The sequence below is a fragment of the Rhinoraja longicauda genome, chromosome 3 (assembly GCF_053455715.1).
Source record: "Rhinoraja longicauda isolate Sanriku21f chromosome 3, sRhiLon1.1, whole genome shotgun sequence".
NCBI classification, from domain to species: domain Eukaryota; kingdom Metazoa; phylum Chordata; class Chondrichthyes; order Rajiformes; family Arhynchobatidae; genus Rhinoraja; species Rhinoraja longicauda.
In genome coordinates this window covers 8,550,792-8,566,479 of record NC_135955.1, presented here as the reverse complement: position 1 = coordinate 8,566,479, position 15,688 = coordinate 8,550,792, and the positions used below count along the sequence as shown (strand labels likewise).

At 45.1% G+C, this 15,688-nt stretch overlaps 1 protein-coding gene across 20 annotated transcripts in view; it reads right to left on the bottom strand.

Annotated features, from left to right (window-relative positions):
• LOC144611956 (adhesion G protein-coupled receptor L3-like) overlaps nucleotides 1-15,688 on the bottom strand; it is a 662,323-nt gene that overhangs the window by 96,473 nt on the left and 550,162 nt on the right. For 18 of the 20 annotated variants that reach the window (XM_078431406.1, XM_078431434.1, XM_078431415.1 and 15 more), the window contains 3 exons: nucleotides 12,735-12,773; nucleotides 7,035-7,218; nucleotides 5,687-5,809 (listed from right to left, as the gene is read on the bottom strand). In XM_078431406.1, coding sequence (XP_078287532.1) covers nucleotides 5,687-5,809; nucleotides 7,035-7,218; nucleotides 12,735-12,773 — 346 coding nt within the window. The remainder of the gene's footprint in view (nucleotides 1-5,686; nucleotides 5,810-7,034; nucleotides 7,219-12,734; nucleotides 12,774-15,688) is intronic. The other 2 variants (XM_078431481.1, XM_078431470.1) reach the window with 1 other exon arrangement.

Genomic DNA, 15,688 nt, shown 5'->3' with positions numbered 1-15,688 from the left:
CAGCTCTCTCTTGAATGCATTCAGAGAATTGGCCTCCACTGCCTTCTGAGGCAGAGAATTCCACAGATCCACAACTCTCTGACTGAAAAAGTTTTTCATCATCTCAGTTCTGTTACATTGAAACTCAAGCATCTGTGGGGGTTTTTTTGCTTTTCAAGGGGCTAATTATGTTTTACAGAGATATCGCAGGCTGTGTTATTTGACCCTTTCAAACCCTTAAGCTCCAAGAAAGCTAAATTTTCTCACGAAGGTATCAGAAAATGCTGCAGTAACTCAGCGGGTCAGGCAGCATCTCAGGAGAGAAGGAATGGGTGACGTTTCGGGTCGAGACCCTTCTTCAGACTGATGTCAGGGGAGGGGGGGGAGGGCGGGACTGCTCCCCCTCTGTGATATTTTCCTACACAAAAACTTTCTCTTGATGTCAATTACAAAAAAAGGTTGCACCTCAATGCTACGTCGATCCAATTTGACAGAATCTGCAAAGTCAACACTGCCAACGTGCACACTCAAAAAAGGGCACTCACTGATGGATGAGAACATTTCCAAAATCAAAGATTTAATTTACCTTGTGTGGGAAAGAACTGCAGATGCTGGTTCAAATCGAAGGTGGACACAAAGTGCTGGTGTGACCCAGCGGGACAGGCAGCATCTCGGGAGAGAAGGAATGGGTGACGTTTCGGGTCGAGTTTTGGGTCTGAAGAAGGGTCTCGAGCTGAAAGATCACCCATTCCTTCTCTCCATAGATGATTTCTTCAAAAATTGCTGGAGTAACTCAGCAGGTCAGGCAGCATCTCGGGAGAGAAGGAATGGGTGACGTTTCGGGTCGAGACCCTTCTTCAGACTGATGTCGGGGGGCGGGACAAGGGAAGGATATAGGTGGAGACAGGAAGATAGAGGGAAATCTGGGAAGGGGGAGGGGAAGGGAGGGACAGAGGAACTATCTAAAGTTGGAGAGGTCAATGTTCATACCACTGGGCTGCAAGCTGCTCAGGCGAAATATGAGGTGCTGTTCCTCCAATTTCCGGTGGGCCTCACTGTGGCACTGGAGGAGGCCCACGACAGAAAGGTCAGACTGGGAGTGGGAGGGGGAGTTGAAGTGCTCGGCCACCGGGAGATCAGTTTGGATAATGCGGACTGAGCGCAGGTGTTGAGGGGCGATCGCCGAGCCTGCGCTTGGTTTCGCCGATGTAAATAAGTTGACATCTGGAGCAGCGGATGCAATAGATGAGGTTGGAGGAGGTGCAGGTGAACCTCTGTCTCACCTGGAAAGACTGTTTGGGTCCTTGGATGGAATTGAGGGGGGAGGTAAAGGGACAGAGATGCTGCCTGTCCCATTTAATTTACCTTGACGTGAACAATACCAATACAATATTTGTCTTCTGTTGCGTGCACGTATCATTTTCAAGGGCAGCATATCAGCAGCCATCCTCTGAGTGCCACCGGGTAAATTTAGCATTAATTAAAACTGCCTAATTGCAATCCTTCAGTTCACTGAAAAAAACACCGAACAAAAACAATGGGGGCCCTGTCATCCTTGATATTCCATTTGACAATCTGTGGAAATTTAAAATAAATTCCTCCAGACTTTCCAACTGTGAAATGGACTCAAAAATCAAGTACTAGCTGAAGCACTTGGACATAGATTTCATTTCCATTTGGAAATACTCCTTTACATTTTTAAAAAATGTAATTCTCAGTGCATATTTTTGACTGGGGATAAGACAGAAATTGTAACTGGAGAGAGCAGTTACAATCTTTTCTTTGGGTAGCATTTTCAATTTTCAACACATTGGAGGGTTGCCTGTAAGAGAATCCACCTGATTTTCATTCCACTGACTTTAATGGCATAAAAAAAATCCCAATTATGTAATAGCAAGGCAGTCTCCTCCACCAGAGGAATAAACAATTAAGCAAAGACGAAGATCTTCACCAGGCATTCCTGTGATTCTGTGCTTCTAGGCCGATTAGGAGAAGGGGAGATGCAATGAGACCTGGGTGTCGTGGTGAAAGTAGGCATGCAGGTGCAGCAGGCAGTGAAGAAAGCGAATGGTATGTTGGCATTCATAGCGAGGGGATTTGAGTATAGGAGCAGGGAGGTTCTGCTGCAGTTGTACAGGGCATTGGTGAGACCACACCTGGAGTATTGCGTGCAGTTTTGGTCTCCTAATCTGAGGAAAGACATTCTTGCCAGAGAGGGAGTACAGAGAAGGTTCACCAGATTGATTCCTGGGATGGCAGGACTTTCATATGAAGAAAGACTGGATAGACTCGGCTTGTACTCGCTGGAATTTAGAAGATTGAGGGGGGATCTTATAGAAACTTACAAAATTCTTAAGGGGTTGGACAGGCTAGATGCAGGAAGATTGTTCCCGATGTTGGGGTAGTCCAGAACAAGGGGTCACAGTTTAAGGATAAGGGGGAAGTCTTTTAGGACCGAGATGAGAATGTTTTTTTTCACACAGAGAGTGGTGAATCTGTGGAATTCTCTGCCACAGAAGGTAGTTGAGGCCAGTTCATTGGCTATATTTAAGAGGGAGTTAGATGTGGCCCTTGTGGCTAAAGGGATCAGGGAGTATGGAGAGAAGGCAGGTACGGGATACTGAGTTGGATGATCAGCCATGATCATATTGAATGGCGGTGCAGGCTCGAAGGGCCGAATGGCCTACTCCTGCACCTATTTTCTATGTTTCTATGTTTCTATGTAAGAGAATCCACCTGATTTTCATTCCACTGACATTAATGGCATAAATAAAATCCCAATTATGTAATAGCAAGGCAGTCTCCTCCACCAGAGGAATAAACAGTTAAGCAAAGACGAAGATCTTCACCAGGCATGGCTGTGGTTCTGTGCTGAAATATGTTAACGAACCAAAAGAAAAAAAGTTATTAAGGTCTTATTAAAGGCCGGTCATGAGAAACTTGCCGATTTGTGCAGGGAACTGGCAGATTACATTACTGTCTCAATCTCAGGCTTGTGAGTCGCTGCAATGCTGGGCAACATTGCGAAATAACTGCACAACAATTAGTGTCGAAAATAATCTGGAGATCGTGAAATGTTCCGTCGTGAAATCACGCAAAATGCCACAGTTAAGTAGTGCTTTAATAAACTGAAATTGTAATTTTTAGGTGATCACTCGACAGACTAAAATCATAAATTGAGGGAAAATATACGAATACATTAACTGCATAACATGCTAGATGAACAATGTGCTGCTGTAGCAAATCTGAACATTTCATAATGTTTTAAAAACTGTATTTTTAAACAAATCACAAAGTTTTTACAGTTCCACTTTAAATTAATATTATTTCTGTGTTGTAAAATAACAAACTTTTTTCTACAATAACGTCTGTGGTCTTGAAAGAATTGGTTAAAATCCAAGGCTTTTGTTTCCTCCTCCAATCCCTCCCCCCTGATTTGCTTCAGATCATATACTGAGGGACAGGCATCTCATTTCATACAAAATCGCATATTGGGGGTATGGGGAGAAGGCAGGAACGGGGTACTGATTGAGAATGATCAGCCATGATCACATTGAATGGCGGTGGTGGCTCGAAGGGCCGAATGGCCTCCTCCTGCACCTATTGTCTATTGTCTATTGATTCAACTTTATTAATGACAATATCACCAGTGCAAATACTCAGCACTCGGCCGCAACTCAGGACCTCACATAGCACCATGGATAGATATAATGAACCTGCTGTTGACAAGATCCTTAATGTTTACACCCTGCATGATGATAAGGTCCCCTCTCCCTCAAAGAGAGTAACAGGTTTATAGAGAGGTGCCGCCTGGAAGCAAGCCCTTGCACTCACCAGGCAAGAGGTCCAGAAGTGTGAAAACGCACACCTCCAGATTCAGGGACAGTTTCTTCCCAGCTGTTATCAGGCAACTGTATCATCCCACCACAACCAGAGAACAGTGCTGAACTACTATCCACCTCTTTGGTGACCCTCGGACTATCCTTGATCGGTCTTTGCTGGCTTTACCTTGCACTGGATGAGGGGGGATCTTACCGAAACGTATAAGATTATTAAGGGGTTGGACACGTTAGAGGCAGGAAACATGTTCCCAATGTTGGGGGAGTCCAGAACAAGGGGCCGCAGTTTAAGAATAAGGGGTCGGTCATTTAGAACTGAGATGAGGAAAAACGTTTTCAGCCAGAGAGTTGTGAATCTGTGGAATTCACTGCCTCAGAAGGCAGTGGAGGCCAATTCTCTGAATGCATTCAAGAGAGAGCTAGATAGGGCTCTTAAGGATAGCGGAGTCAGGGGGTATGGGGAGAAGGCAGGAACGGGGTACTGATTGAGAATGATCAGCCATGATCACATTGAATGGCGGTGCTGGCTCGAAGGGCCGAATGGCCTCCTCCTGCGTCTATTGTCTAAATGTTATTCCCTTATCATCTGTACATGGCTCGATAGTATTCATGTATTGTCTTTCTGTTGACTGGTTAGCTCGCAACAAAAGCTTTTCACTGTGCCTCGGTACACGTGACAATGAACTAAACTGACACTGAATGGAAGAGAAGCACCTTCACCATCAACGGCTCAGTAAATTAATCCTGCTTTAAAACTTTCCTTATTCCCTATCATCTTGTCCCAGATTCTACCCATCACCTCCACACCCCCATCAATTTACAGAGGCCAATTAATACGATACGATACGACACGATAATACTTTATTGTCAGATCAAGGCTTAAATTTTTCTTGCATCTCAGCAGCTCCACTTGCAAAGTCAACAAAGACACAGAATGTAAGGCAAAAAAAACCCGAGGATACATATATTCACCACAACATTACAATCACAAATGACAACACATTCAAGATCCTTCAACATACATTTGATCTGGGATTAAGTTCTAAGTTTAGTTTAAGGATTGACTGGTGCACAAAAGAGTGCTTCAGTCCAACCTTATTAACTTATTAACTTAGCAACCACATTGATCTTGGGATATGAGAGGAAACCGGAGCATCCAGGAAAAACCTACGTGGTCACAGGGAGAACATAGAAACATAGAAAATAGGTGTAGGAGTAGGCCATTTGGCCATTCAATATGATCATGGCTGATCATCCAGCTCAGTAACCTGTACCTGCCTTCTCTCCATACCCCCTGATCCCTTTAGCCACAAGGGCCACGTCTAACTCCCTCTTAAATATAGCCAATGAACTGGCCTCAACTACCTTCTGTGGCAGGGAATTCCACAGACTCACCACTCTCTGTGTGAAGAAATGTTTTCTCATCTCGGTCCTAAAAGACTTCCCCCTTATCCTTAAGCTGTGTCCCCTGCACGTGCAAACTCATCACAGATTGCACTGGAGGTGGGAATTGAACGAGGGTCTCGGAGCTGTGTGACAGCTGCTCTACCAGCTGCACGACTGTGCTGCAAATGTGTCTTCAAGTCTGACCAATGCTATTCAATCCCAGCCTGGCACCAGAAGAATCAAAGATTTCAAGAGAGAAGATTCAACATCAATTTATTCTCACATGTGCCAATTAAGGTAGAGTGAAATTTGAGTGACCATACAGCCATACTGAGCGAAAAGCAACAAGACACACAGCCACATCAAATAAAATTTAACATAAACATCCACCACAGCGGATCCCACATTCCTCACTGTGATGGGAGGTAATAAAGAATCAAGAATCGCTCATGCTGATTGTGACGTTTCAAGATAACACTTACCATTGCGGCCATTCTTTTTCAGAGTACTCGCTGAGAGCTGGATTGAGTTCCCATTTATTCCGTTTTGTGGAAACTGCAAATCTTCTAGAGATCCGTCTGTGCTTAAACGGGCAACCTCCAAAACTGTTGGCCCCAGGAGAGAGCGCAAAACAAGGGGTCAGTCGATCGGTCATGCGGCGGTCAAATACCTCCCACGTCATCCAAGCCGGTTGCATGCATCGTTTAATCGTCAATAAAGGGCATTAGTTTGGATATCAAGTCGAAGGATTAAAGAGGGGAAAGTCTTGTTTGCCCCCCGGGAGTGGTGGGGATCTGGAACTTACCGCTTGAATGAGTGGGAAACCTTTGTCACGTTGAAAGAGCACATGGATTAGATGTGACGTGGCATTTAAGAGGCTTGTAGATAGGTGCGTGGAAGTGCAGGGAATAAAGGGATATGGATCATGTACAGACAGATAGGTTTAACTTGGCATTATGCTCAGCACGAATATTATGGATCGAAGGGCCTGTTCTTGTGTTGTGCCTTTTCATCTATGTAAAACTAAACGTATATAATCTTCTTTACCTGCGCTGTACTGTTTTATGTTCATGACGTGCATGTGCAGAGTTGTGACCTGCAGCGTTACTGACCCAGTGGTACGAGCGGGTGAATACAGGCACAATTTCTTGATTAGTACGGGTGTCAGGGGTTATGGGGAGAAGGCAGGGGAATGGGGTTAGGAGGGAGAGATTGTATGGCGGAGTAGTCTTGATGGGCCGAATGGCCTAAATCTGCTCCTATCACTTATGACCTTATGACACATGGGCTGAATGGGTCAAAGATTATGGAGATCATAATCTTATCGAAACGTATAAGATTATTAAATCTTATCGAAACGTATAAGATTATTAAGGGGTTGGACACGTTAGAGGCAGGAAACATGTTCCCAATGTTGGGTGAGTCCAGAACAAGGGGCCACAGTTTAAGAATAAGGGGTAGGCCATTTAGAACTGAGATGAGGAAAAACATTTTCAGTCAGAGAGTTGTGAATCTGTGGAATTCTCTGCCTCAGAAGGCAGTGGAGGCCAATTCTGTGAATGCATTCAAGAGAGAGCTGGATAGAGCTCTTAAGGATAGCGGAGTCAGGAGGTATGGGGAGAAGGCAGGAACGGGGTACTGATTGAGAATATTCAACCATGATCACATTGAATGGCGGTGCTGGCTCGAAGGGCCGAATGGCCTCCTCCTGCACCTATTGTCTACTGTCCATTATCCAATGGTAGTAACGTCAAGTAAAGCTCTTCGATAAACAAAGAGGTTTCTTAAATGCTTGAGCTATCGGATGGTTTTCGAGACGACTGCACTCACGTATATTTTCTGTGTTTTCTCGGACTACGTCTGTCTTGAGGAGATTGTCGGCCAGGACGAAGGCCCCCTGCTCCACTGTGTCCAGTAACATGGTGGCCGCTCGCAGCTGGTCATTTGTCATCAGGTCTTTCCAAGCATCCAGAGCTTGTGGTTGCAAGAGGTTGTTGACGGTCTCCACCATGGCCTGCAAAAACCAGGGGAAAGAAATGGTACATGGATTTTACAACACACTTCAATGGGGGATTCAAGTCGCCGCAACAGCATTGCCCACGGAATGGAAGACAAATGAACCCCTACACAAAAAAAAGATGGACGATCATTGCTCCCCTAGCCTGCTCCTCGAGCCCACAGCACAGCACTAAAGCAGTGTCTTATCTCAGACAATGCACGGGAGGCAATGGTCTTTGTCTGACGAAGGGTCTCAACCCAAAACGCCACCCATTCCTTCTCTCCAGGGATGCTGCCTGACCCGCTGAGTTTCTCCAGCATTTTGTGTCTATCTATGGCCTAGGCCTATTATATGCAAGTTGACATTAGACATATGCACAGACCACTTATTGCCATAATCCAGTGCTTACTAATGGTAAGTACCAATGATAAGCAACAATGAAAACAATCTTCTTGCACTGAGTGTTTAGAATAAAAGGAAACATTTAGTCAGATTGAGATTTAGCAGGGCAGCAGGAAGGAAAATGTCCTTGTTTTTGTTCAAGGTAATACAAAAAAATAAATGAATAATTTTTTTTAAAAAAACTATATATACATAGTTAAAATCTTATATCTTTTATTAAATATTTTTAATATATATATATATATATATATATGTATATAAAATCTTTAATAAAAAATATAAGATTTTTTTTAAACTAAGAAATATTTTTAAATATATTTTTTTAAAAATTAAAAAACAATAAAAAAAATATTTTAAAAATGTCAAAAGTTTTCCAAAAAATGTTCAAGAAGCCATTACTTTAGACCAGGTTATCGTCATGCGGGCAGATTGGCTGGCTGGACAGCTGATATTTGTTGTGGAACAATTTGACATTTCCATTAACTAGTTCTATTTCATCCCAAGGGCCAAAGTGATAGCGATACATTTTCGGAGTTTAATGCCATTCCAGCTTTCTTCAGCGAAGGGCATGTCAAACACAAGTCAAGAATACGATATGGACAGAAAGAAAAATATCAGTTGAGAATCTTGGTCGGCAGAAATTGTTCAATTTTCTTATCAGTCACATTTCAGAAATGAAAGGGTTGTGTTTCTCTGCACATTATATTGCAGTGAGTGCAGACAGCCATTTCTACAAATCCTGTGTGCATCAGATATATTACTTTGGATTCTAAAACCCATTCACGCAGGCCCATGTGACTTGAACATCTTCCAACCGCCCCTTTTAGTTTCTGCATTAATAAGGGCTCTTGCCAACACAAATGTAGAAATAATCCAATTGCTTCGGTAACACATTTAGTGAAGTCACAGATGTGGGTGTCTTATTGATGAAAAATCAACACAAATGTTCGTGAAACATGCTTTCTCACCATGATAGGACGTAAAGTGACAACCGAGCTAAAGAAAACCAAAATGGATGTGCAAAGACTTACTGTTAATAACATTAGTACTATATGAATCCAGGTTAACGTTTTAAAACATTTTTGGTTTACACGGTGATTAGACAAATGGAGACACCATATCAATGAGCAGCAGATACAAGCGGTGATACAAGTGCCACCAGGTTCAAGATCAGCTTCTTCCTCACTGCTATCAGACTTTTGAATGGACCTCTCACATGCTAAGTGACCTTGAGAACGCCCAGTGGAAATTCACCAATACGTAAAATTGGATGGCATGGCATAACCTTTTTGAGTGTTACACAATCCAATTTCAATGAAAAATAAGACCTTAATAACAATCATTGACAGAGTGTGGATGGAGAATTGGCTTATTTTGGTTTTGTTTATTTGTTTTTGCGTGCATGGTACATAGCACACGAAGAAACCCAGGCACATGCTGTGGCACATCTTCATCCAGCTCCTGCCATTTTAGGGAGGCGGGTCAGATTTTCAATTTCCCTCAGAACCATGTTTCTGCTCAACTTCAAAAGGGGACCCTCCAAATGGGTCTTGGTGGCTTCAGCAAGGTGGGGCCACTTGGACTTACTGACTTGACTCTCCTGTGGATCCCCTCCCCCATCCCCCACACCACCCCTCAACGCTACATCCCACCCTCCCAGAAACAGATACGCCTTGATGGAGTCAACACCATCACAGCCCAAGATGCTGCCTTTGTCGAAGCCTATCGACCCCCGCCGGGCACCTTCTCCCCACACTTGTCCCTCCAGAATTCAATCTCAACACTCAGTCATGTGCACACACAACGACGCGCCCACCCAAATCCCAAAGACAAGCTCTATTTCTGATCACAACCTCTGATCACAATTCCAGGTGAGACAGAGGTTCACCTGCACCTCCTCCAACCTCATCTATTGCATCCGCTGCTCAAGATGTCAACTTCTTTACATCGGCGAAATCAAACGCGGGCTTGGCGCTCGCTTCGCTCAACACCTTTGCTCAGTCCGCCTTAACCAACCTGATCTCCCGGTGGCTGAGCACTTCAACTCCCCCTCCCACTCCCAGTCTGACCTTTATGTCATGGGCCTCCTCCAGTGCCATAGTGAGGCCCACCGGAAATTGGAGGAACAGCATCTCATATTTCGCCTGGGCAGCTTGCAGCCCAGCGGTATGAACATTGACTTCTCCAACTTTAGATAGTTCCTCTGTCCCTCTCTTCCCCTCCCCCTTCCCAGTTCTCCCACTGTCTTCCTGTCTCCACCTATATCCTTCCTTTGTCCCGCCCCCCTGACATCAGTCTGAAGAAGGGTCTCGACCCGAAACGTCACCCATTCCTTCTCTCCCGAGATGCTGCCTGACCTACTGAGTTACTCCAGCATTTTGTAAATAAATACCTCCTAGTTGAGCTCGTTCCATATACCCAGTTCCTTCTGTATGAAAAAGTTCCCCTTCAGGTTCCTATTACATTTTGCCCCTCTCACCTTAAACACATGTTTTCACCTATTTAATTCCCCTACTCTGGACAAAACTCTCTGTGAATTTCGCAGGTGGGGTGATCATATACACCTCTTTAAGATCACCCTTCAGCCGCCCACACTCTAAGGAATGAAGTCCTAGCCTGCTCAACCTCTCCCGATGGCTCAGACCCTCAAGTCCTGGCGCACAACAGAAGTTCAGAAAACAGCAACAGTGATTTCATTCTTAGAGCTCACAAGTTCTTTGTTTTTCAATCCTCACATCAGAGAGATAAACATCTCGCTTGACATTTAGTATGATGTGATGCTGCATAAAACAAGCTCACAGACTGACATAAAACATATGGGGAAATATTTTATGTTTGACTTTAGTGCTGTTTCCTCCATAATTATCCATCATCCCTGTTATTTCAGTACCTGCCAGGTGTTCACTTGCCAATTTATTTCAATCAACCGGTCTAATCAAGGTGTCAAGCCCCATTTGCCCGTAAAGGCTGGTATCAAAGTCAAAAAGGCAAAGTTCACCATCAGATCCAAAAAGTTGCTCATGGTACATTAAAGAATTACTTGACAAGCATCTGGTTAAACATGGGAACTCACATTCGAACACACACGAACACACACACTCATGAACACATACACACACAAGCAAACACGCACACACACACACACACACACATGAATACAAACACACACACACGTTAGCAACCCTACTCTGACCTCAAACTTAAGCAGCCAAACCGCACCACCAATCCCCCCACGAACTGGACCCAGACATCTCCCAGGATGACCCATATGTGCTCCGTCAGACGTTCTTCCCCCATCCCCCCCCCCCCCCCACTAGGTCTCTCTCCACTACAGTCCCCCAGTTTGTGGATCGGTCTTTAGAAGCAGCCAGCCACCCAAATGGAAGGGGCTCCCCTTTATAGGGGTAACTCTGCTGTTAACTGACACGAACCGTTCAGGAAACCTGCCTGTCCCACTTTCACTTCCATATGGAACCAGCCACTGAGATTTCTGCACCCAACCATCAAGCAGAACTCTCCATCACTAAACCCATCCTTGCGGCCAATGTGATAAACTCGCATTCAAAGCCACCGGGCAGCAGCAAGCAAGGGGTTAATGTCATACGTCAAGGAGACAGGAGCTGAGCGGGAGGACCTCAAAGCCAGGTCTGTGCTGAAGAACACACAAGATGCATGTAAGACATGGAGTAGCTCAGCGGGTCAGGCAGCATCTCTGGCGAACACTAATAGGTGATGCTTCATGTCGGAGGCCTTCTTCAGACCCTCAACATCACTTGTCCATGTCCTCCCGAGAGGCTGTCCGACCCGCTCAGTTAGTCCAGCACTTTGCGTCATTTCATGCAAACCGGCATCTGCCGTTCCTCGTTCCAATGCGCAAAGTTAGCAGTGCTCTCGAGCAGACACCACCTATCTCTCTTCCCAAACTTCACTCCTTTCCTCTGCCAAACAGGATACCATGCCTGAAGCCCAGGAAACTCCTTACTGCCCGGCTAAAGTGGCCCTGGGGATGGCAATCATTGCCGCTGAGCTCAAAGCTGACATCTCCCCATAGCGTCACCATGTATTTTCGGCAGGGATTGTTGTACTTTGTGGTCCGGTATCTGTTGTACCTTTGTTATGACCCTGGACGGACCACAAGTACATGTGTTTAAAAGGTTATAATGCTGGAGCTTAAATCCAGGCTGTTTATTCCGTGGCCACCTGGAACCAGAGTGGCCACCTAATCACCTCATTCTCTTATATAGACATTACTACACAGGCAAACAAAGTAGTCCTTGTGATACAACAAAGTAGTCCCTGCAATATCACAACAGGGATGTGCTTGATGTTTCTCCCAATCCCACTCTCTCTCTCTCCCACTCTCTCTCTCCCCCCACCATCCTCCCTCAGAGTGCAGAAGGTCAGCCGTAGACCCCAGTGAACTCACCACAAGAAACAGAGCCTAATCATTCACTGGAAAAATCCAGCTCCTCTTCCTAGCCAATGCCTGCATTCAACTCCAGCCACCTCAGCGTCTCCACTATCTTTGGCGAAGGTTGCTACAGGCCGCTTGGGGAGAGACCGACCGGGAAGACTGGAGTTGGTGTGGTACTCTGTGCTCATCCAAAAGAGACGCCGTGCAATTAACCTTCTAATTTTAAAGCAATTACTGCAAATTTATGTGCAGATAAAGAATGGAAGGTAATTTCCCTACAGTAAATTACTGTAAAAAATTCATTTTCACACGGATTTTCGCAGATAGAAGAGAAAAGAGTCAATGCCTTGCGACACGGTGCCTGGTAGCAGCAGCTATCTAGATGGGAAACCGCATGCTGCTGTGAATAAGATTATTTTCTTTTCACCGCTGCACTAGGTCGTCTCACCACAGCGATACCGCAGCCATTACCGAAGGCTGTGACATGCAGAGAAGGGAGCTGCTTGCAGGGAGGGAAAACAAACACCTTCTGTCTCATTCCACGAGCCAACTCACAGAGCAGTGATGTTAAAGGCGGATCAATTAAGCAGACAGTAAAGCCTCAGGGGAACACAGAGCACAAGAGGAATGCCACCGCACAAATGGATACTCGAAAACAACAAAAAAGAAAATGGTGAAAGGACTGGGTACAATTAAAGCCGTGGGTCAGAGTTACCTGAATGTAGGCCCTGCAAGATCGCTCTCGTTTCTGCAGCTGAATCCAGAGAGCCGGCAATATCAAAGAAACAGAATATTAGAAAGTTAATGGCGTCAGGCCATACAGTAGGAAGCAAAACACAACAGTTTCAAAGCAGGAAATAAACAGACATAAGTTAAGATTTGATAGGTAAACCCTGATGCGAGTCTTTCTCTTTCCGCCATTTTGATTTTGGGTAATCCCGTCACCATTCGAAGCCGATGACAAGATCTGTACATTCAGATCACTTTCGCAGGCCTACCCGCAAGTCTCGTGACAAAACCATATATGGCCCTCAGTCCGATCTCCGTGGTTCAGTTCTTTCCACGCCAATGTTTCTGAAGATATTTGTTGCAGGTTTCACAAAGGAGTTAATTCACAGTCCTGGGGCATTTCAGTCAGCACTGATGAATTCTTCGAATTTGACGGGCTGAACCTTTTACCAAAAGAGACACAAAATGTCGGGCAAATGACATCGATGGAATTTAAGGATAACCAGCAGATTCACAGTCTCTCGCCCAGCTTAGGTGAATCGAGGACCAGAGGACATAGCTTTAAGGTGAAGGGGAAAAGACTTAATCGGAATCTGTGGGGTGACTTTTTCACACAAACGGCGGTGGGTGGATGGAACAAGCTGCCAGAGGGGGTAGTTGAGGCAGGGACTATCCCAACATTTAAGAAACAGTTAGACAGGTGCATGGATAGGACGGGTTTGGAGGAAGACGGAGTCTGGAGAAGGGCCTCGACCTGAAACGTCACCCATTCCTTCTCTCCCGAGATGCCGCCTGACCCGCTGAGTTACTCCAGCATTTTGTGTCTACCTTCGATTTAAACCAGAACCTGCAGTTTCTTTCCTACACAGATTTGGGGGGGGGGGGGATGGGCCAAACACGGGCAGGTGGGACTAGTGTAACAGGGACATGTTGGCCGGTGTGGTCAAGTTTCCACACTTGTTTCCCTGCTGTATCACTCTATGACTCTATTCTGGAATATTTCTAACTATGAATTACCCCGATTCAGAGGGCATCAGGCTTCTTTATGACAACTGTTCATTGCACAATGGCACAGGGCTCAATTTAAACACCTTTACTTTCTGCCTTGATATTCTATTAAGAGCAAGATGAAGAAGTGAATGATGGTGGATCACAACCTAATTATGTTTGTGCACTGAAATGGGATCACTTACACAGGTTTGAAGATTTCAACATACTCAACATATAATATTCTGGACAATCTGTTTTTTTTTGTACAACAGTGATAGCCAGCAAGTATTTTACAGCTCAGCGTTGTTATTGCATCAATCCTGGAAGTCAAATATTTTACACCAATGTTACCAGCATTTCTTCTCTAATTCTTTCATATCATTACGTCACGTGCAACAAAAAAAGAATTAAACATTCTCAGCGGCTTTGTGGTCGATCTTTTATGTCCGGGCAAATTAATGTTTTCTGGAGACGTCTAGGGACCCCTTTGAACAAACATGTCCATGAATTGGACAAGGCAACAGTGTGAATTCACACACCCACCCCCATTCCTGCTATGTGACCTGAAGAGATGTCAGATTAATCAGATTCTAAGGCTCTCGCAATTCAAAGAGGACTTTCAAAATTCACAGGCCCGAACATTTCCAGCGCACAATGGGATTGTTCAGCATCTGGGTACTTCAGCCTGCCATGAGGCAGGGAAGGTTCAAAACAAAACAAAATACAAAACACACACACAGACTCAAAGATAGATGAATGCGTCACCCGAAACGGGGATGGACACATTAAGTTGCAACGGTTCAGGGGAAAACAAAGAATGCTGTCAATTTTAAAACCACTTCTCTGTTGCAATCATCAGCGCGGCAGTGCATCATGATCCAACTCATCTGATGAGTTGCTCTCTCTCATGTTCTGCATGCCTTGCCATTAAATACATTTTAATTTGTAAATAAACGGCACATTTCTCAAGAACCAAACTTTAAATGCTGTAAGGATATTTCCGAGCTTGCTCTTTAGCACAATAATTCAGACTCTCGTTTACCCATGACGTTCCAGTCACTGCAAATTAAGTTATTTCACGGCGGTCACGGTGGCGCAGCGGTAGAGTTGCTGCCTTACGGCAAAATGCAGCGCCGGAGGCCCGGGTTCGATCCCGACTACGGGTGCTGTCTGTACCGAGTTAGTGTGAGAAAATAACTGCAGATGCTGGTACAAATCGAAGGTATTTATTTCACAAAAATGCTGGAGTAACTCAGCAGGTCAGGCAGCATCTCAGGAGAGAAGGAATGGGATTTTTAATTCACAAAATGCTGGAGCAACTCAGCAGGTCAGGCAGCATCTCAGGAGATAAGGAATGGGTGACGTTTCGGGTCGAGATCCTTCTTCAGACTGAAGAAAGGTCTGTACGGGGTTTGTACGTTCTCCCCGCGACCTGCCTGGGTTTTCTCCGAGATCTTCGGTTTCCTCCCACATTCCATTGACGTACAGGTTTGTAGGTTCATTGGTTTGGTAAATGTCAAAAACTGTCCCTAGTGGGTGTAGGATAGTGTTAATGTGCGGGGATGGCTGATCGGCGCGGACCCGTGGTGCAAAGGGCCCGTTTCCACACTGTATCTCTAAACTAAAGCTAAACTAAACATTGTTTAGAATCGATGGCACCGTTGAATGATTGCTAAACACAACATGGAAACGGGCCCCTCGGCCCACGCCAACCATCGCTCACCCTTTCACAATAGTTCTGCATTATCCCACATTTACATACACTCCCTACACGCAATTAACCTGCAAGCCGGCAAGCCTTTGGGATGTGGGAGGAAACCCGAGCCCCGGAGTTAGTCCGTGTGGCCACAGGAAGAATGTGCAAACTCCACGCAGGCAGTCCCGGAGGTCAGGATCGAACCTGGGTCTCTGGCGTTAGGAGGCAGCAGCTCCACACTGTCCTTAAATTAG